The following is a 23,758-nucleotide window of genomic DNA, read 5'->3' on the forward strand; positions in this document are numbered from 1 at the left end:
CGGTGCCAATGTTGCAGAACTTTATCCTAACAGAAAAATACTATATACTTTTTGCAATACCAGCACTGGCCACACAGCATCAAATAATGGTTGTGCCGGTAAAATACTGGCCAGGTGGCAACCCTTATGTGAATCTGTGTATCAGTGTGTGTGAATATGTGTTCGTGCAGCAGTGTTTGTGCGTAATAACACATTTTTGTGTGTATGTGTATCCATGTGTGCCTGCCTGTGTCTTTCTATGCCTGTCTGTATCTGTGTTTCCCTCTCACTGCCTGCCTGTGTCTATCTGGGACTGTGTATACATGTCTGTTTGCACCTCTCTGTGCCTACCTGCCTTGTCCACCTGAGCCTGTCTGTGTCTGTCTGTGCCTGTGTGCATACCTGCCTTTTCCTGTCTATGTCTATGTATTCCAAACTGTGCCTATGTGTGTCTCTCTGTGCCTGAGTATGCCTGCCTGTATTTGTCTGTGTGTGTTTGTAAGTAACTACTAGTGTGTCAGGAGGTGTGTTAAGGGGTGGAATTTGTGGAGTTGCCATGGGATTTTGGGAAGGAGGCCACTAAATAATTTTTGGGCTTAAGCCCTGGGTGTTTTTTGATCCTAGCAATATTCCTGGTACTCATCCACCATTCAGTCACTGATTAATCTGTATTCATAGTAACATAATTATATCACCAGGCTAGGTTCAGTGACTGAATGCATGTGAGCATCTGTATAAATGGGACCTTAACTGGATCTCCTTTTTCTTCTTAAGCAACAAAATCATACTAGATGGACAGGCTCAGAAATATGTTTATCTTCATTCAGAAAAAAAAAAAAACTATAATCAGTGGGTAGACTTCTCGTTTGAAGATCTCAGAAGAAGCAGTATCTTACAAACATTTATACAGTCAAGATTACATAACCTTAATATACATTTAATGAATGCTTTTCTTATTAGACTTGTAGATTGCTTTTGTTTCGAATTGCAGTTCGTCTGGGTGGCCAATTGAATTTCTGAACTTCGGGGCCAAAATGTTGCTGAACCACAAATCAAACAAAATATACAGTAGCTAAGCATGTTTGTTTTGATTCATGATTCTGAATTCTGCCCTTGGTGCCTAAATGATTGATTTAAAAAAAATTATAATCGATGACTAGGGGATTGTCCTAGAAGTGAACAATAGAGTGAAAAAGGAGAAACATTAAAAAAAAATCTATATCTATTTACTATATATTTAATAAATATATAAATATAGATTATTTTACTGTTCGTCCCGTTTTTCCCTCAATTGTTTACTTTTTCTCATTTGATCTGTGAGCCAATAGCAGAAAAATTATCTTACGATTAGACTGCAATATATATATATAATATTTATATTATGTATATATTTTGCAGTATACCGATTGGCCCAATTTTGTGCCCTTTTAGTTTGTCTGATTAATTTCCCAAATTTTGTTGGCAGAGAAATTCGGCTGAGCCAAACCACCATATGCCCAAAAGGAATATGGCGGTTTTTATTTTTTTGGTGAAAAAGCGTTCCCGCCTAACCTAACTTTCTATTATTTGCCTACTCCTTTTGGACACATTGCTTGGACGTTGTTTCTTATGTTATGATCCTTTAAGGAAGATTAGCAATTAAGTTATGATGGTGTCTTGAGGTCCCAGGTGCCATCTTACTTTAATGCATTAAACTGTTTACTTACAGTTTCCCCCCAAAGTTCTTTCTTGACCTCTGGAAAACCCAAACTGATTTCTATATAAACAAGCAGTAAATATTACAAACTGTGTGAAGACAATTTAAGGTCATGTTTTTCAAACCATTTTTTATTTTATTTTAAGAAGCATTTACTCCTTACTTCGAGTCCCTTAGCACTCTCTGCACAGCTGCTGTCTCAGTCAGAGTATGTGTTTGTCACTTATACCACATGATTCCAGAGCATGAATGACATTTCACGCCAAAAACATAAATTACAATGGTGTAGTTATATGCATATGCACTGTGTCCCCACTCCCCATCTTCCATAATTCAATCATTTCTGTTTCTGGCAGTAATCTGAAAGACACATCTCAGTATTCTACTAAAATAGATGCACTTAATGCTTTTATTCATTAGTAACTGACTAAACATATGTGCAAATATATTCTTATGATTTAGATATCTCCGTTCTAATTTGTAAACTGTGAGAATGGTGCATTTTATTTTGTTATAAGATTTCTTACCACCATTCATGTTATTAAAGGACAACTGTCACATTCAACAATATTTGAAAATAATAACCTTGTCTTCAAGTATTTAAAGTAAATAGATTTAAAAAAAAAATTAAATCTAATGTAAAAATAAAAAAAATAGAAAAACTCATCTCTGCCTTTAGTTTATGACAGGATCTTTCGGCTGAATACATGCATGTTAGGTTGGACAGGGTTTGAAAACCGACAGTCTCTATGGTCTTCCCTGTTACTGTGCAGGAAGTGAAGACCATAGAGACTATCGCTTTTCAAACACTGTCTGATCAAAGGTGCATGTAAATGCTAGAATAATTTTTGAATTAACTAAAGGTAAAAATTTGCTTTTCTCAATTTTTTTATTTTTTTTACATAAATCTCCTTTTAACATTTAGTGAAAGGACTATTCTATTAAAACCATTTTTTTGTGGTGATTGTTGTTCTTTAAGTCAAGCAGAGATTGTGGAGAACTGACAAGGGAATTGCAAACTTTATACCAAAATAATAAAACTGGAAAAATTCCCCAAATTAGCTATTTTCCAAAATTCTTCTGGTTGGCCTCTAATTTGCAATTTCCATGTCATTTCTCCACAATTATACAGTATATTGGAATTGTTAGGAATTGCCTACGGTACTGCACATTTATAGCCAAAATAGCTTCAAATTATCTATTTTTCAAGCTTAAATATTATAGCCTATATTTCTATTTCCTTGATCAATTCTTTTGAAGTGAAGACCTGAGACACTAGAAATGTTTCCGTCATACTAGTGCTAGCTCCATAAATTAGTTCAGTTATATCTGATTACTTTAAAGGGAGGGCTATCACTTTCCAGGATTTGTAATATTATATATAATATATCCCTTTTTATAATAAATATGTATATGTGAGATGTTAAAAATAAATAAATTGTAGAAATCTACATCTTTTTATCTTGCTAAAGGGTGCCTCCATCTTGGTTCCCTGTCAATCATTTTACAACTTATGTTCCTTGCACCTGACAATCAACATAGAAAAACATACAGAGAAGAGGAGATATGAAACAATGTTTCTATTTATCCTCTTTATTTGCAATTTTTGTTCTGGATTTTACCTTGTCTTAACTGGATTATGATGTTACTTTCTAAATCTTTAATATCAGTTGAAAAAAAAAAAGGCACATCAGAAAATACTAACCCAAATTATAGGTGATTTTTGGTGTTTTATATTGTAAATTCCATAGAAGTGACTTTGAATTATCATCCTACTATGCAGCCAGGTATCAATACTGTCAGAAATGGGAAAAAGTAGACACCTTGACTGGATGAGGTCATGTGAAAACTAATGATCCAAGACATGAAGTACTGTAGGTATTTAATTTGGAATAAAAGTGGTGAGGTAGGTATGTTTCTCTCCTGAATCACTTGAATTTAGCCCCATGGGAACAATAACAATACATACAAAAGAAAAGTCACAGTGGGAATGAAAAATGAATGCTTCATGTATTGATTTTAAAACAGCTTTTTTTTTAACTTATTCATCAGCAATATATCATATAGACATTTTTTTAGGCATAGGACAGCAAGGCATGTTTGAGCACTATCCTCATCAACCTATTTGTAAGTTTGTCTCATATGTTGTTAAAGTCCCCTTAAGAATATTGTAAAGAACTGCGCAATAATTGCCAATAATAATTTTCAGTAGACTTGTTTTATGTGAAATTACATTTAAAGGGACACTATAGTCACCTGAACAACTATAGCTTAATGCTCCCTGCAGGCAATCTAATGTAAACACTGTATTTTCAGAGAAAATACAGTGTTTACATTAATTCACAGGAATACCTCCAGTGGCCATCACTCAGACGGCCACCAGAGGGACATCCTATCATGTATGGCCCTAAAAAGGCCATGTACACGTCAGACATATTAAAATACGTCTGGCGTGTGCAGGAGAGAGAAGGCACTGTGTGCACGCCTTCTCTCTCCTGCATGTCAGCAGAGGAGAGGGGGCGGGCAAAGACCATCTGATTGCTCCCTGCTCGCGCCCGCCTATTTCGTAATTTTGACGAAATAGGGGGCGAGGCTTCACAAGGCTCCTGGCGCTGGAGCGAGGTGAGTAAAAAGGGCTGCCTGGAGTGTCCCTTTAAGGGTATGTGATCTGTTACCATAATGTGTACTTTGTATATATTTAGATCATTACAAGAGCACCACTATTAGTATATACATATATATATATATATATATATCTTTTTTTTTTTTTTTTATTAAACGTTTATTGACATTCAATGTCCCACCCTCTGCATGGAGACACTGAACTTTCCTAATAGAAATGCATTGATTCAATTGATCTCTATGAGGAGATGCTGATTGGCCAGGGCTGTGTTTGACTTCTGCTGGCTCTGCCCCTGACCTGCCTCCTTGGCAGTCTGAGCCAATCATATGGTAAAGCATTGTGCTTGGTTCACATAATCACTTCTGATGATGTCAGGCATGCAGGTAGATCAGGGGCAGAAGCAGAAGCTGCAGACTTGAATACAAGTAAGATTTTATTATATTTAGGGAGGTAAGGGGAGGCCATGGGGACTAGATGGTGGTTTTAGCACTATATGGTCAGGAATACATGTTTGTGTTACTGACCCTATAGTGTTCCTTTAAGTAAACATAGATCAATTACGCTTATTTGTTTGTTTGTTTGTTTGTTTGTTTTAAAAAGGGAGCCCATAAATCTAAAACATCTCACATTAGTGGATTACAAAAAATATCAATTTCAATACAGCCTTCATTAAAAAAAGGTTTAATTTTTACATCACAGTGTATTTGCTTTACACGTTCTTAACTCCTGCCCTGTTTATCTATTAAACATGCAAAGCAATAATAGAAGGGACAATTTGAGCTCTTTTTGATATGGCAGAGATATGGTGAGATATGGCTAGGGCTGTATAAACAATATGATTTAACTTCTAAATGGCAGACAACGCAGCAGTGATACACAAAACCCACTCTGTTAAGCTAAAATTGTTTGGTGCTTAGAGTACCACTTTTAATGAGCCTTTTGCACAAATCTAAGTAACCTAATTCCACTGTTTTTTTGACACATTTGTTTCTTGGATAGAACCTGTCACTAGATATTCCAGGGTCAATAATCATTATAGTCTATTAATTAGACAGAATTAGAAAAAAATATTTTCTTTTGTGATATAGCACTCACAGTATCCACAAATATTTTGTTTAAATAATAAGTCAAATCCAGGATGATTATAACTATAATATGAAAGGACTACTTAATTAAAGGACTAATCAAGTAACTTTAAACATCTTTGCCTATGAACAGTGTTGTCTGAAGGGTAACGTGATGAACTTGAATTATTTATCAGCCTATTTTACTATGTAACTATGTCAGACCTATGCCAAGATTCAGAGTTTTTTCTTTCATTATGTTCATATATATATTTCATACAAATTAGACATTTTAGTCCATTGGGGTTTCTGTGATAATCTTGCTTGCTCACTCCACATGTGTTCTAAAAGATGTCACTGCACGTCCTGAGGGTGCATGATAGCTCTATTTTTAGGCTTTTCTTTGCTATTTTCAGATTCCCTCCCAGGCCATCCACCTTACTTAAATAAGGGGAATGCTTTTTTATGTATGTGTGTGTGTGTGTGTGTATATATATATACATACGTATATATATATATATATCATTTTAGAGAGCTTGGCACTCTCCTTTTTTAGATAAAGGACATAACTGGCCTGGGTGCTACTTGCATTAATATATATGCAAATAATGAATCCAGGGTGCACTCACACGACTATACAATATTGATTTAATATTATGAAAAAAACAAAGTTACATCCATGAAATAGATCGACGTTTCGACCCTGGTGGGTCTTTTTCAAGATATATATATATATATACAAACACACACACACACACACACACACACAAAGGACAACTGTCACCAGAAATGTGTTTTCTTTCCATTGTAAGAATCCTTGCAGCATGTAATGAAAAAATTATGGCATGTGCTCTCCTAAGCAGGGCAGAGCTGCCGCAGGGTTTGTACTTTGTGTGCCTGGTCCGAATTCCGACCACATTGGCAATTCTCATATTTTCTTAATTTAAATGTGTTCAGAATTTGGTTGGTCCATCCAATTCGGGATCATTGGTTTGGATTCGGAAATCTCGACAGCACCGGAATAGCAAATGAACATTTACTTGCTATTTGCAGGTGAATGATCATTTGAATAACTATTTGCTCACTGACAGCACTAGAAGCCAGCTGGAAAATAGTTCAAAACTCTCGGCAGCACAAAGGTTAATTATGGGAAAGATGGCCAGCACTTGCTAACCAGCGGCCACATGAAAATAATAAAAAAAAATAAAGAAATTAGTAAATAAAAATCCTATGGGGTCAATAAGACCCCATATTGATGCAATGGATGTGTTTTACCTCCATGTGCTCCATCTGCCATCTGGCAGCTGGGGGCATATCCTCTAAACATCTAAACTAGTGACTGGGCAGCCATTGCTGTCCATTTGAAAGTAATGGCTCCATTCTATAGGTATTGGGCCTGAGAAATAACAGGCCCAATAGTGTCCTCACCAGTCAGCATGGTTGGGGCTAGGGAAGGACACTAGCCTCCCTGAAGTTTATAGAATCCCCCATCCGATGCCCAAGGGTAGGGGCATGGGGAGCTATGTCCCACTGTTATTTCTCAGGTTCCGGGATGGAGCCTTTTTTAGCAACTGGGCAGTCATTGCTTTTTATTTTTTATAAATATGCCCTTACCTTCCAGTTTAAAAATCCATAGAGGCACACATTTAGGTTCATACACAATAACACACCACTAACAAACTCACATATGTCAAGTTAACGATAACTAGTTCTCCCTGATAGAAGCTGATTGCTAATACTAAAAAAAATGGTCTCATTATCCGTACACAATATTTGACATAGCTTCTCCAGCGTTCTGAATACACTACCTCGTGCTGTGAGCCTTTTTTAGCAACTGGGCAGTCATTGCTTTTTATTTTTTATAAATATGCCCTTACCTTCCAGTTTAAAAATCCATAGAGGCACACATTTAGGTTCATACACAATAACACACCACTAACAAACTCACATATGTCAAGTTAACGATAACTAGTTCTCCCTGATAGAAGCTGATTGCTAATACTAAAAAAAATGGTCTCATTATCCGTACACAATATTTGACATAGCTTCTCCAGCGTTCTGAATACACTACCTCGTGCTGTGAGAAAAAAAAAAAACATGGGACATATCATATATCAGGCTGATGTTGGCTGTTACCAGATAAAGAACCCTTTTCCTTTAATACTCAGTGCTAAGCACACAACGGGAGGATGTGGCTTTTGTATTGGGAAGGAAGAGTTAAAATACATTTCATTACCAAGAATATAACAAGATAACCTTCAACAGAACATCTTGTGCACCTCACTGCTTGGTGTTGATGTGATGAGCAGGGAGATAAAGACCACATAAAAGAACAGAAGACGTGAAAAATGATTTGCATTAATTAAAATGACAAATAATTTCAAGGGGCTTGACTGGTTCCAAGGTAATTTCAAGGTCTTTTGTGTGCATACCATGCATGATTCCATTTGCTTAGCTGTGCAGAATTCAGTGTTCTGTGATTTTTCCAACTGACCTTCTGCCACAGGAAGTAAGCAACCCAAAGATTTTATTTATTGACATTTTGTTTCTCCGTGGCTCATTTACGCAGAAAACACTTTTAGATGAAATAGCTAACCGATTAAAAATAAACACAAGCAGGATTGTTATTAATATATAGTTAGTACATAAAGCACTTTAATAAAACATAGAAGGATATAAATCAAGAATCTACCAATCCAGATTTGATTAGAGCAACAAAGATAGATATAAATAGAGAATAAAAATTCCAATCAATGCATACCCACCATCAAGATAACACAAGATAAACATCTGCCTCTAAAATTGGTGCTAATCTCTCACTAACTTGTTTAACCTCTACAGATATCCCTTACTTCAAGTGTTGCTATAACCCTATTGAGAGGGTCGTCCTGTTTATCTGCAGTACAACCTGAAAAAAGCCCCTGGCGCTGATCTACCACACCTTTTTGGACCGTAGACAGTACAACCCATTTGCTGGATCAGAGTGCATATGCAAACTCCGAGCCAGCGAGGGGAGGGAGAGAGGAGAGAGTTTAAAAAAAAATCAATGCAGAGTGGGTAAGATGGAGGGGAGAGCTAGCTTCCTCATGCAGGTGCTCTGACTGCAAGGGGAATATGATCAGCACATCAGAACAGTTCTGGGCTGCCAATATCAAGAGTGCAACACGCCCCCAGCATACAATTACAAATATCGCAATGTGTGCAGTGTTTCAAGCTCAAACACTGCACATACTGACTCTTCCCATCAGAACCACTTCAAATCACTGAAGTGGTCATGGGGGTTGGAACAAACCTTTAACTCCATAATCCCTTAAATAATGAGACGACGATGCATCTTCATGAACTGAAAAGTATGAGGAACACTAGTGTGTTCGCTCAATGAACATAGAGTGCTTGCTATAATTTTCATTTCATAGAGCCCATTAAATGGGGTGTACCATGAAAAATTAATTCTCCTCTCCACTGGGTGTACTGAGAAGGCGGATAATAACCTAGGTAGAGGGTGGTGAATCACAGTACCTCTTCCCCTATCATATTTGCTATGGGGTTTGGTTTAATAAGATTTATGGTGGGCTAGGCATTCACCAAGCTCTCTGACTCATAGATGACACGACCAGGTGATTCTCCTTATGTTTTCTTGCACTCTGGATTAATGGACTATATTTTTAGATTCTCCCTTTTATGCAACTCCCATAGACCTTCTCCGTTATATATGCAGACTCTCAAAGTTTGAGGTTGGTTGTCAGGCTATATAATCCAATTCCATCTGGCATTGACTCATAATTAAAGAATTATACTTTATCTTCACTAGAATGTCATGGTTAAATTGCCTGCATGAAAACAGGTAATTTAGTCATGGTTAGATATTAACTTCTGGCAAATTGAGTTTTCTGTAAACATTAAATTTGGATCTATTTCATTAAGCACGTAAATCTTAATTTTGTGTACGATTTTAAAGTTTATGATATGGTTAATCCAAGCAAAAGTTATATGAATGAGTATATAGTAGTAATGATGTGCTAATGTGCTGTAGGGTATTCTAGAGATATTATACGTAATAAATATGCGGAGGACACAAAAAACACCTTTGTTAGAAATAAGGTGACAGTATGTGAATGTATGCAGCGTATAAAACTTACCTCTTGCGAAATACCAAAACAAAGCCAGTAGAACAGGTATGTTGCCTGGCAGCACTCATCGCTTGCTGGTCTATTATTATTATAAGTGCTTGCATTTATATAGTGCCAACATATTCCATGTTGCAATTATAGATAGGGGGTATTTGACAACAAGTAAAAAAAAAAAAAAAAATTACAGATACAAGAGTTTAAGAAGGCCCTGCTCAAATGAGCTTACAATTTATGAAGCAATGTTAAAGACACACTAGAGAAATAATAGCAAGTCAGAGGGAAGGATGGCGTGATCGATATGATGTCTGTGTTGAAATAAGCTAGTAAAAGTGGTGTATGGAACAAGTAAACAGTGGAAGGAGAGAGTAAGCTGGGCTGTGGAGACGAGGGAACTAAATGTTTTCAGTGGCTTCTTAAACAACAGTTTCATGACACGGGCTGGGGAATTCCAAAGGAATGTGACAGCCCTTGAAAAGTCCTGCCAATGATAGTTGGGAGTGCTGGAATGAGCAGATGTCTGGAGAAGGTTGTTTGACGATTGAAGAGAATGAGAAGGGATGTATTTGTTGAGTAAAGATGAAATATAGTGAGGAGTGGAGTTAGTGAGGGTTTTGTTGGTGTCAAGGTTAGATACCCTAACATGCAGAAAATGAGGCAAGTTCTACCTTATATAATACAGACGAATGACTGGTTCTTAGAGTGGCTCTCAGGCTACCAAAAACCACAACGGGACAATGAATAGAGATTACAAGGGTTCAAAATCAGGTTTATGTCACCTTTTTGCCAAAACCAAACTTGCTCTGTGTCACGTGTGGGCCCCCTGTGGTACTATTTGCCCATACATGACATGGCTTGCAATTTAGACAAAGGGAGGAGGAGGCAGAGCGTGTCACCTCACTGTTGACATTGGAACAGCATGCAACTTCATTCCATCCAGCTGAGGGACTGCTGAATTGGAAGGGAGCGCACAAGACCATCACTGGACATCTGGAACGCAGATCAGTAGGTTAGTGTTCGCAGTTTGAATTGGATCCTGAAGGGTACCTGAAGCCAATATAAAAACTGGAAAGGGGTGAGGTGTGGAAGCAATGGTCATTCAGGAAATTGAGCCTAGTGTCAGAATTCATTATAGACTAAAGAGGGGCAATATAGTAATTGGAAGGCCAATGAGAAGTGAGTTGTAAGAGTCGTTTGGGATTGATGAGTACATGAGCAATTACCTTAGTTGTATCTTAAGCTAGAAAAAGGCGAAAGCGGCAATATTATTGATTTGGAAGTTCGGTTCTCCGAGCTTGAGGATGTTGGAGTAATAGGTGTCCCATTGACATGCAGTCAGATAGATGGAGAAGAACTATTGGCAGGGGTAAGATGACAGTTCAGATTTTGAAAGATTAAGCTTTAGAAAACAAAGATGTCCAGCTAGGGATGGAAGAGAGGCAGTTTGTGACATGTTCTAGGAGGGCAGGAGAGAAATCAGGGAATTATGTGTAAATCTGAGTATCTTCAGCATATAGATGGCATTGAAATTCCAAAGAATTAATAAGGTTACCAAGAGAGGCAGTGCAAATGGAGAATTAGGGAGGACCAAGAACGAGCCTTGGGGAACACAAACTGAGATGGGTAGAGGTGAGAAGGTTGCACAAAAGAAGGAGACCCCAGATGAACGTTCAGAAAGATAGGATGAAAAACAGAAAGTACAGTATCACAGAGTCCAAGATAGTGAAGGGTTTGAAGAAGAAGATAATAGTCATCAGTAGCAAAGGCAAAAAAGAGGTTGGGGAGAATTAAGAGAGAGATGGGGGGGCGGGGCTTGATCACCAAGATGGCTGGACACTTTCTCGAGTAGCTCCTGCCACTTGGGGCTACTAACTAGCTACACTGGCTCATGAAAATGCAACAGAACGCATTCCACCCTTACTACCTACCAGTGCAGCTCTTGCCAACTCTGTAAAACTCTGCTCTGGCATCTATTTTGTCTGTCCGGACTTGCAGCATACCGGCACTGTGACTTGCTAGTTGGTGGAGGTGGCCAATATTATGTCTGCGGTCACGTGGCTCGAGGCAGCTTCATCTGTGCCCCGTGAACCCCCCCACTCTGCGCTGGTAGGGGATATCCGGAACCCACTGGGGAAACTCACCTGTTTGCTGCACCTGATCTCTGCATGCTCATCAACCATGAGGTAAATCCAAGATGGAACAACTACCAAGTCTAGCAGGAGAGATTTGAGGATGGGAATTTTGGCACCTGTAACATTTTTTTTTTTTTTATGTATTGAACAAATTTGGAAACTTTGCAAAACCGCTGTCAGCCCCCTTCTACAAAACCCTTGTGTGCCCCAACCCCTCCTATAAAACCCCTGTCCCGCCCCGTCTACAAATCCTGTACTGCCCCCGTCTACAAAACCCCTGCAACCCCCATCTACAAATCCCCTTATAAAGACTCCTGTCCCAATACCCCTGCCCCCTTCTACAAAATCCCTGCAGCCCCACACACACATTTACAGGCAGACAGTCACACACACACACACAGTTACAGGCAGACAGTCACACACACACAGTTACAGGCAGACAGTCACACATACAGTCAGAGACAGTCATGCACACAGTTACAGGCAGACAATCACATATACATTTACACACACACACACACACACGCTCACAGGCAGACAGTCACACACACACAGTAAAAGGCAGCAGCAGATAGTCACATGCACACAGTCCCAGACAGTCACACACGGTTACAGGCAACATCAAACAGTCACAGGCAGACAGTCACACATACATAGTCACATGCAGACAGTCACATAGTCGCACACACAGTTATAGGCAGACCGTTACACACACAGTCAGTTACAGGTAGTCACACAGAGTCATAGCCAGGCAGTCACACACACAGTTATTGGCAGACAGTCACATATACAGTCACACACACACAGTCACAGGCAGAGAGTCACACACACATACACAGTTACAGTCACACACACAGTTACAGGCAACATCACACAGTCACAGGCAGACAGACAGACACACACACACACCGTTACAAGCAGACAGACAGACACACACACTTACATACACAGTTACAGGCATGCAGTCACTCACACACACACACACACACACACACACACATATACAGTTACAGGCAGACAGACACACACTCACAGTTACAGGCATGCAGTCACACACAGAGACACACACATACATACACAGTTATAGGCATGCATACACACACACAAATACAGTTACAGGCATGCAGACACACACACACACACACACACACACACACACACACAGTTACAGGCATGCAGACACACACACACAAACAGTTAAAGGCATGCAGACACACACACAAACACAGTTACAGGCATGCAGACACACACACACACAAACAGTTACAGGCATGCAGACACACACACACAAATACAGTTACAGGCATGCAGACACACACACACACACAAACAGTTACAGGCATGCAGACACACACACACAAATACAGTTACAGGCATGCAGACATACACACACAAACACAGTTACAGGCATGCAGACACACACACACACAAACACAGTTACAGGCATGCAGACACACACACACACACACACACAAACAGTTACAGGCATGCAGACACACACACACACAAATACAGTTACAGGCATGCAGACATACACACACAAACACAGTTACAGGCATGCAGACATACACACACACAAACACAGTTACAGGCATGCAGACACACACCCACACAAACAGTTACAGGCATGCAGACACACACACACACACACACAGTTACAGGCATGCATACATACACACACAAACACAGTTACATGCATGCACACACACACACACACACACACACAAACACAGTTACAGGCATGCAGACACACACACACACACACACACACACACAAACACAGTTACAGGCATGCAGACATACACACACACAAACACAGTTACAGGCATACAGACACACACACACACATAATCAGTTACAGGCATGCAGACACACACACACACACACACAGTTACAGGCATGCAGACACACACACACAAACACAGTTACAGGCATGCAGACACACACACACACAAACACAGTTACAGGCATGCAGACACACACGCACACAAACAGTTACAGGCATGCAGACACACACACACACAGTTACAGGAAGACAGTTTTACAGACACAGTCACACACACACTATTACTTACAGACAGGAGCTGGAGGAGGAGTGGATTCACTGGAGTCCTCCTGGAGCCTGTTAGGTTAGGAGAGGCAGGGATGTCTTCTTGCTGCACCTCCATGTGCAGCAGTAACAGCAATGGGTAAGGGCCGTATTAAGCCCCGCCCCCGCTGTTGGTTTGGCTCCGCCCCCTATTCGGCTTAGCCCCGCCCCCACTTTCCATCCGTGCGGCCAGTTAAGCAGCTCTTAGTGTGTGTGAGCTGTTCTGGCCGCACGGCACCCTAACTACCATGGGGCACTGTGCGGCCACAGCTCACACAGCCCCCTCCAGCTCCCAGACCAGGATCATGGCACCCCCCACCCTGGTGGCACCCGGGGCGGACCGCCCCCTCTGCCCCCCCCCTTAGTACGCCACTGACCATAACCACTACAGTAATATAAGTAATCAAACTGTTTAGTAATGGTTTGACTTCTTACCTGGAAGGACCGGGTGCTTCTCAGGCTCATCTCTGCTGGACGTTCTCTTCATTAAGCTAAGCCTGGCAGAGCCTTACATTGGGTGAAAGCAGGGCATTCCTAGCACCATAACCACTACTGTACACATTATAGTCGTTATGGTACTTGGAGTGTTTTTTTAACACCTGCTGATGAGGGTGGAACAAAAGAACTCAGCGATAAGTGCAAGTATGTATAATGCATTGGTTATCAATAGCTTTTTAGGATGTGGAAGAAATAATCACACTGTGATGTAGACAAAGCATTTTAGAATCAAATTTAATTTAAATCATATTGGTATATATGTATTTATTTGGCATTTCTGGGAAATCTCTAAGTGTTGCATTAAGCAGGAAATGGCTGGCACCTCATCAATATGTTATTGTATTGGGAAGAATTTGTTAAAGTAGCTGCGGATACTTTTGGAAGGCAGTCAATGGTCATAATGGTTTGAAATGCTGAAATGAGGTTGAGAATTAAAGATCATCTGGACAGCTTATCTTACACCTTCTAGAAAAACATGTACTGTTTATAATAAGTACATCTTTATAGCTAATGCATACTTCCTATTAGATTTAGAACGCTATTCACTATAGGATGTTATGTGTAAAAGCTGAATCTTTGAAGTTGTTATGGTGGCAGGAGTGTCTCGGAATCATCTTACCTTCAGGGGTTAGACGGTTTTATGTCCGACACATCTACCCCTCGGTTAAACCTTCCTCATACTGTGGCTGCTGTTATGTGTTCCTTTAACAATGTTTCAGTGAATTGCTCCATTCTAATGATTTTGATAGACTCAAAACAACACAACCTTCAATTTTGCACTGAGAATAACCAAAATATAATGACTTGATATTTGTTATTACCTGCTGAAGATCATGCTGTTATGGGTATATAATATATAAATCCTTGATGTATCAAAAATAAAGGTGCGGATATAATGAAGACAGAGTTTCATGTTACTTTCTTATTTACAGGCTGTTCATCTTGCCCAGGCAAGTTTCCAGATAGAGGCATTTGGGACCACATTTATCCTTGACCTGACATTGAACAAGTAAGTGCATACATAGTTTCCTACAGAGTGCTGTATTGTAATTAAAAGCATGTTTTACACACACAATCACAATACAATGATCTGAACAGACATACAACAAGCATTATAAAATTTGATGCACTCCATGCAAAACCAGCTCCAAACTGGAGTGTGTATTATAACATTTGGTCTCAGCGGCATCATTCCTTTTAATGAATGCATGTTCGGGTAAGTGCCATGTTTTACATCGGACGTTTGAACAGCTTCTGGTTAGTGCATGCTGACTGGCACAAGTGCCTCATTATTTGTCAATAAGACAACCTTTAACCCCTTAAGGACCAAACTTCTGGAATAAAAGGGAATCATGACATGTCATACATGTCATGTGTCCTTAAGGGGTTAAATGTACTGAATCCATAAAAAAACATGTAAGGGGGATATTTATCAAGACAAAACAGATGTAAATTTGTATTTAATGCATTTTTTGGTGCAAAAGTGCTAAATGTTGAGAGACATTCTATTATGGGGATTGTTACTTATTCAGCACATTTCCCCAAAACAGCTCATATTTTTGCTTTGATAAATCCTCAAAGTTACCACGATTCACCAGCCTCCCTGTTTACTGACTGCATCTTGTCAACACTCCCTCATAGTCCCCCAGCTTCCTTCCTATCTGAGATCTGGAAGGGGAAAGCCACATATGTACAGGACTAAGCAATGAGTAGGAATATGTCTGGCTGTACATGGCTAGTAATGAGCAGGGAGTGGATGGAGCTAAGCACAATCTCACCACATTACAGATTTCTACCCTGACAGAGACAGCTACTAATGACAGGTCAAACCCAGAGCCTCCAGGTTAAATTTGGAGAGTTTTCAGGTATCAGCTTCAAGATTGATTAATTCAATCATAAACAATTGACAGAATAATAATTGTAATGCACGATTCCCAAGAAGTCCTCAAAATAACACGCATTCAGAAGCCAGGGTGTGCTGTTAGAGCAACACAGAATTGTATTTATTGAACCAATGTCAATAATACATTTTACCTACAAAGGACTAGCTGAAACATATTAACAACCCTTATCTAACTAAGGACTCAATGTAATATTATTGTGTAAGCTTTTTGAATGATTTTATATTTTTGGTGATTCATTGAACCCATTAGAAAGATGCCAGTATATTAAAAAATATCAAAAAATTTTATATTTTTTTTCAAACTATTAGATAATTTAAGTGTTTCCAAATCTATTAAATCATTTGGAAAGCGTATCCAACAATATTAAATTGTGCCCTAAGACCTGCAAATCTTTTTCCCTCAGTGTTCATCATATTACCTTAGTATTGCTCATAGCCAATATTTTCCTCACAGCAGTTTTACTATATAACATGAACTCCAGATTCAGCGTTTGTGGAAAATTGGCAACATTATGGTTGATGCGTGGCATTTGTAAACTCAGGGAGGGCAGCTTTGAAGTTCTGGGATCTTCTGTTCCTCTACATTAGAGGAGAACTCTGTACGCTCCTCTTCTGCCTTACAGGATGCTGCGCGTGGTTCTTTGGATCGGACAGTTTAATGCGCTCCACACGTCACAGAGGCCGTGTGGTTGCCAAGTATCCATGACAACCCCTTACATTGTGCAGGCAACTATAAAGTTACAGGACACTGTAAAACATTACACCTTTTTCATAAAACTTCATTAGATCATAATCAAGGGACATTTCCTGCTGTCCCTTCCCAGTCACACCCACATTGTATTATTTGGCGTCTGGTGATGATGATGTTTTCCAATAGTGATTTTGTTTACCCTATAGATTTTTCCCTCTTTGAGTAGTATGTGCTCTGTCGTGGTTTTTGTTACTTGAGAGTGTGTTTTTATATTGATTCTATAGTCCTGTTTCTGACCCAGTTTCTGATTATATGGGTTATAATATGACGCCTGGCCAAAATCCGGTAATACGTATACTCTGCTTCTTTATTACCTCCTGTTCGATTACTGTTTACCTATTGTCTGAATGTTAGGGTCACCTATCCTGACACAATACCCCAGAAATGATAGATTATGCAGTTCTAAGGAGTAACAATGTTTTATAATAGGGGGGCTGACTATCCTTCATCAGGTATCATACTTAGTCATATGTGCATTTGTTTGCATTCTGGGAGTATAGACCCATGTTCATATATATTTGTACATTTCCCATTTTTATTCAGCACTAATTGTGTGCATTTTAATTTATGGAGATGCAGATTTGTGCATTTGTGTATTTGAGATTAATAAGCCTTTATGCATTGGTGATATACCTATACTACTATTAATGTATGTATGGAATGTACCTGGACCCATTGTTGAATTACTGATCCAGCACCTTCTCCATTATATCTCCCTATGCCAATATATCTGCTTCCACGTCAACATTGTACCTAAAGTCATGCTGAGAATACCAAAAGGCCATCTGGCTGACCATGAAGGAGAATGAAATCATCTTACTGAGCAGGTAGAAACACATCTGCTTTTGGCAGATGTCCTCCTGAATAGCCGGTTCTTATAGTAATTCCTCAATCTACAGGGAGGTGGAGAGAATAATATACGGCAATAGAAAGAGGCCTCAAATAACATACATTTCCAGATACTTTTTTCATTAAATAAAAAAATTAAACAGTTACATAGTAATGTAAACTGGAAAAATAGAGTCATGTCCACTTAGGTCAGTCTTTCCCACATCTCTGTTTGTGCTGATGATCCACAACAAGGCAAAACATTTAATCTGATATCATTATTAATGTTAACTTGAAACCAGGATATTTGTAATACAATTGTATGAGACTGAGCAACAGATTTGGATGATATACGGTAATTGCACAGAGAAGATAATGTATATGAGGTCACCACAACTGGCTGGCATTAAAGTCTGAGAAAACACGCTCTGCCAGGACTATTCAGTTATTTGCTGAGGCTGTAAATGCCAGTAGATAACGTAGATATGACGTTACGTATAACCTTGTATATACATACACACAAACAACTACCTAAATTGTATAGAGGGCTGACCTGAGACAGTACATAAAACCTGTAATCGTCAGAGCTGGATTACACATCAAGCGCAAGGCAGCCACCAAGGGCCTGGGCTGGGCCCTGGAGCTCCAACCTAGGCCCTCCATAAAAAATTCAAAATATCTCACTGCACTGCTTGGGCCAGATATCCCATAAGATTGTCGTGCCATGGCTTTGGCATGGCTCTTTCAGCAGTCTGAATCATTGATGGTTCAACGATCGTGTTTGAATGAGAAGGGGAACACCCTTTCCTTTGTTCTTTTGACACTCGTAGCAGCAGGTACTATCTACCTGGCAGGCAGCCAAACAAATTTCAGAAGAGAGTGCGAAGTTGACATAGACATCAATCCCTGCGTGACCTCTTGTACCTCTGGCTGCCTGCTGTTGCAGCCCCAACACTGCTGGGAAAGAGTTAAACTATGCCTAGGGGGGTAATCAAAAGAGAGAAACAGAGAAGAAGCGAACCAGCGGAGGAGGACAGAAAATTATAACAAATGAGTGAGTGGGGCAAAGTGAAGAAGGAAAAAACATTTAAAAAATGACGAGATTAGAGGGGAACAAGTGATGGATGTGGGGAGAAAAGAGGAGAATAGTTGAGTGAATCTGGGGAAGAGAACAGGAGAACAAGTGAGGTAAGGGGGAAATAGGAAGAGGTGGCCAACTTCAGGAAGGGAGGATTATGAGAAGGGGGCGCAATTGGGGAGAGAGAGAGATGAACGCATGTGATAAATGAGATAAATGATAAATAGAGGGTGATGGAGAAAAATACAATGGGAGAGATGGAAATTGGAAACAACAGTGGACAAAGACACCTACAGGCGTGCACATTCACCCAGATATGCTCCTGCATGCAAAAACACTGGATCTCTACAAAAACAGACCACTAAATTCACACACTAGTACTTCACACAAAAAACACCATTCACGTGCACTTACTAACACTCCACAAAAATATGCTTCTACATTCACACGTCACACGTTGCCAAGCAGCCAAATACTCTGACTCTGAATTGGTGATATTTATGTACTTACCCAGTCAGATGGCCCACCTCACCTACCCGTCATATCCATTTACTCTGCCACATTCACATACTTGGTCACATAATATGTTACATACCCACACTTTTTTATAGCTAGCTTTTCTTTACATTTTTTGTTAATAGCTAGCTTTTCTTTAAATTTTTTTGTTAGGGGGAGGGGGATGGGGCTGATGACAGGTTAAAAAAATGATTTAGGGAGGCTACCCCTATATATAGATTGGTTGCTTCATCTAAGTGTTGCTTCTAAGTGTGTGGTTGGAGATATTCTGGAGAGTTTTACAGAAGCTTCAACTGTCTAAGAGTTGTGCTAAGAGTTTTCTTTTTTACTGTTACAGGTAAGATTCATCTGTAGGAAAAGGTTACTGATTGCACAAGGTGTGATTTGCTGTTGGTAATTATAAGGCATTTGATTTGATTAGGTAGCTACTTTCTATTGATTGCTGTTTAAATTAGCTATTGTTTGCAAATAAGCAGAGGCCTACCCAGGTGTTAAACATTCCTAGTGGGAGGTGATTTTAGGAGTATATAAGAGTTGTTGTCATTAGCTTGGCTAATATAGCTTGGTTGCTTCATCTAAGTGTTGCTTCTAAGTGTGTGTGGTTGGGGATATTCTGGAGAGTTTTACAGAAGCTTCAACTGTCTAAGAGTTGTGCTAAGAGTTTTCTTTTTTACTGTTACAGGTAAGATTCATCTGTAGGAAAAGGTTACTGATTGCACAAGGTGTGATTTGCTGTTGGTAATTATAAGGTATTTGATTTGATTAGGTAGCTACTTGCTATTGATTGCTGTTTAAATTAGCTATTAGTTGCAAATAAGCAGAGGCCTACCAAGGTGTTAAACATTCCTAGTGGGAGGTGATTTTAGGAGTATATAAGAGTTGTTGTCATTAGCTTGGCTAATATAGCTTGGTTGCTTCATCTAAGTGTTGCTACTAAGTATGTGGTTGGAGATATTCTGGAGAGTGTTGCTTCTAAGTGTGTGGTTGGAGATATTCTGGAGAGTGTTGCTTCTAAGTGTGTGGTTGGAGATATTCTGGAGAGTGTTGCTTCTAAGTGTGTGGTTGGAGATATTCTGGAGAGTGTTGCTTCTAAGTGTGTGGTTGGAGATATTCTGGAGATAAACTGGAGGTAATCTGAGGTATTCAGGAGGATAAATAAAGTTAAAATTCCTTTCATTTAAATTATTTACCTAATTGGAATGGCAGACTTAGTTCAATGTAATAGTTGCTATGCATTTGTTTCGCGTTCCACTTTTTGGAGGTTTGGTTGTTGTCTAATCTGTAGACAGTTTTCTATCTTGCAGCAGGAGATTGTATTTTTGAAGTCTGAGATTTGTAAATTATCTGGTAAACAAACTCAGGCTGGAACTGCTGGAAAGCCACTGCCGCAGAGACATACTAGGAATGGCAGATGGATTACTGTAGGATCTGGTAGACTTAGAGTTGTGGATAAAAGGCATATTGCACAGTCTGTTGCTCTACATAATTCATTTTCTGCACTTTCAGAGTGTAATGGTGTTATGGAGACAGGCACTGAGGCTAGTGGTGTTGTGCAGAGAGGCACGGAGGCTAGTGGTGTTGTGCAGAGAGGCACGGAGGCTAGTGGTGTTGTGCAGAGAGGCACGGAGGCTAGTGGTGTTGTGCAGAGAGGCACTGAGGCTAGTGGTGTTGTTGAGAGAAGCATTGAGGCTAGTGGTGCTGTGGAGAGAGGCATTGAGCCTAGTGGTGTTGTGCAGAGAGGCACGGAGGCTAGTGGTGTTGTTGAGAGAGGCATTGAGGCTAGTGGTGTTGTGCACAGAGGCACTGAGGCTAGTGGTGTTGTTGAGAGTGGCATTGAGGCTAGTAGTGTTGTGCAGAGAGGCTTCCACACTGTCATTCTCTGAAGTTCTGCCTGTGCATAACACTCAGAATGACAGGCTGATGCGTATTAGGGACTTTAACTTGTGGCTTGGTGAATTGGTGAATGGTGTCGGGAGCAAGGATTTGGCTTTATTGCTCATGGTAGATCTGCTTGGAATGGAAATAAACTGTACAAAAAAGATGGTTTGCATCTTTCTCAAAAGGGAACAAATGTTCTCAGTGAGCAATTCAGAGGTTTTACTAGGATGTATTTAAACTAGGGGGGGGGGCAAAAAGGTGATAAAATATCAATCCAATTGTCCCCCAAAACAAGGACAGAAGGTGCCTGTAGCAAGTGTGTTAAAAAATTATAAGCTTAGAGTCATGTCTACAAATGCTCGCAGATTAGGGAATAAGATCCATGAACTTGTGGCAATAATGACAACTGATAGTGTAGATTTAGTCGCTGTTACTGAGACATGGTATAATGAGAAAAATGACTGGGACATAACAATACCAGGGTACTCTTTATATAGAAAAGACAGGGAAGGCAAGAAAGGGGGAGGGGTGGCCCTGTATGTGAAGGATAGCATGAAATCTAGCCTAATAAAGGTTAGTGAGGCGAACATAGAGTCCGTTTGGGTTACGTTAGAATTTGGTAATCACACAGTAACTCGTGTAGGTTTGATTTATAGGCCCCCAGGACAAATTGAAGAGTTAGATAATCTACTAGTTGAGGAAATAGCTAAAATGACAATGAAGGGGGAAGTTATCATCATGGGTGACTTTAATCTTCCTGATGTGAATTGGAAAACAAAAATAGCTACTTGTGCCAGGAGCACACATATTCTAAACTCCCTACTGGGATTGTCTCTAAAACTTGTCATTGAGGAGCCAACTCGTAAAGAGGCCATACTAGATTTAGTGTTAACAAATGGAGATTTGGTATCAGATATTACTGTAGGTGAAAGTTTAGGATCCAGTGATCATCAGTCAGTGTGGTTTAATATAAGAACAGTGACTGAGTCACACCACACAAAAAAAAAGTTTTAGACTTTAGAAAAACAGACTTTTCTAAAATTAGAATATGTGTAAAGGAGTCATTATCAGACTGGAGCAATTTAAACGGAGTCCAAAAGAAATGGGATTATTTAAAAGTTGCACTACTGAAGGCAACAGAAAATTGCATTAGGCTTGTCAGTAAAAGCAAAAAATTCAAGAAACCACTGTGGTACTCCGCAGATGTGGCCAAAATAGTAAAAAACAAAAAGTTAGCATTTAGTAATTATAAAAAAAAACACAGAGTGAGGAAGACAGAATGACCTATAAGATTAGGCAGAAAGAGGCTAAGCAAGTTATAAGAGCTTCCAAATCACACACAGAAGAGAAAATAGCACAGTCAGTAAAAAAGGGGGACAAAACTTTTTTTAGATACATAAATGAGAAAAGAAAAGTAAAACAAGGATTAGTTAGATTAAAAACAAAAGAAGGAAGGTATGTAGATGAGGATAAAGGTCTAGCTGACTGCCTCAATGAATATTTTTGTTCGGTATTTACAGATGACAATGAAGGAAAGGGACCGCAGTTAAGAAAAAGTATAAATTAGTTATGTATTACACATGAGTTTACAGAGAAGGAGGTTCTATTTCAACTGTCAAAAGTAAAGACAAATAAGTCAATGGGACCTGATGGAATACACCCAAAGCTATTAAAAGAGCTCAGTGGTGTACTAGCAAAACCATTAACAGATTTATTTAACCAATCATTGTTAACAGGAGTAGTCCCAGAAGATTGGAAGTTAGCGAATGTTGTGCCCATTCACAAGAAAGGTAATAGGGAGGAGTCGGGCAACTATAGGCCAGTAAGCCTTACTTCAGTAGTGGGGAAAGTGATGGAAACCATGTTAAAGGATAGGATTGTTGAACATCTAAAAACACATGGATTTCAAGATCAGAGACAACATGGGTTTACTTCAGGGAGATCATGCCAAACTAATCTTATTGACTTTTTTGTTGGGTAACTAAAATTATAGATCAGGGTGGTGCAGTAGACATTGCTTACCTAGATTTCAGTAAGGCCTTTGACACTGTTGCACATGGAAGGCTTATCAATAAACTACAATCTTTGAGTTTGGATTCCAATATTGTTGAATGGTCAAGGCAGTGGCTGAGTGACAGGCAACAGAGGGTTGTAGTCAATGGAGTATATTCGAAGCTTGGGCTTGTCACCAGTGTGGTACCTCAGGGATCTGTACTTGGACCCATTCTCTTTAATATTTTTATTAGTGATATTGCAGAAGGTCTTGATGGTAAGGTGTGTCTTTTTGCGGATGATACTAAGATATGTAACAGGGTTGATGTTCCAGGAGGGATAAGCCAAATGGCAAATGATTTAGGTAAACTAGAAAAATGGTCAGAGTTGTGGCAACTGACATTTAATGTGGATAAGTGCAAGATAATGCATCTTGGACGTAAAAACCCAAGGGCAGAGTACAGAATATTTGATAGAGTCCTAACCTCAACATCTGAGGAAAGGGATTTAGGGGTGATTATTTCTGATGACTTAAAGGTAGGCAGACAATGTAATAGAGCAGCAGGAAATGCTAGCAGAATGCTTGGTTGTATAGGGAGAGGTA

The 23,758-nt window shown here is 39.5% G+C and overlaps 1 protein-coding gene across 2 annotated transcripts in view; it reads left to right on the top strand.

Annotated features, from left to right (window-relative positions):
• Positions 1–23,758, top strand: part of ADAM23 (ADAM metallopeptidase domain 23) — a 221,656-nt gene that overhangs the window by 33,459 nt on the left and 164,439 nt on the right. For both annotated transcript variants that reach the window (XM_063430077.1, XM_063430075.1), the window contains exon 3: positions 15,141–15,217. In XM_063430077.1, coding sequence (XP_063286147.1) covers positions 15,141–15,217 — 77 coding nt within the window. The remainder of the gene's footprint in view (positions 1–15,140; positions 15,218–23,758) is intronic.

The sequence above is a fragment of the Pelobates fuscus genome, chromosome 8, assembly GCF_036172605.1.
Source record: "Pelobates fuscus isolate aPelFus1 chromosome 8, aPelFus1.pri, whole genome shotgun sequence".
In the NCBI taxonomy this organism is placed as follows: Eukaryota; Metazoa; Chordata; class Amphibia; order Anura; family Pelobatidae; genus Pelobates; species Pelobates fuscus.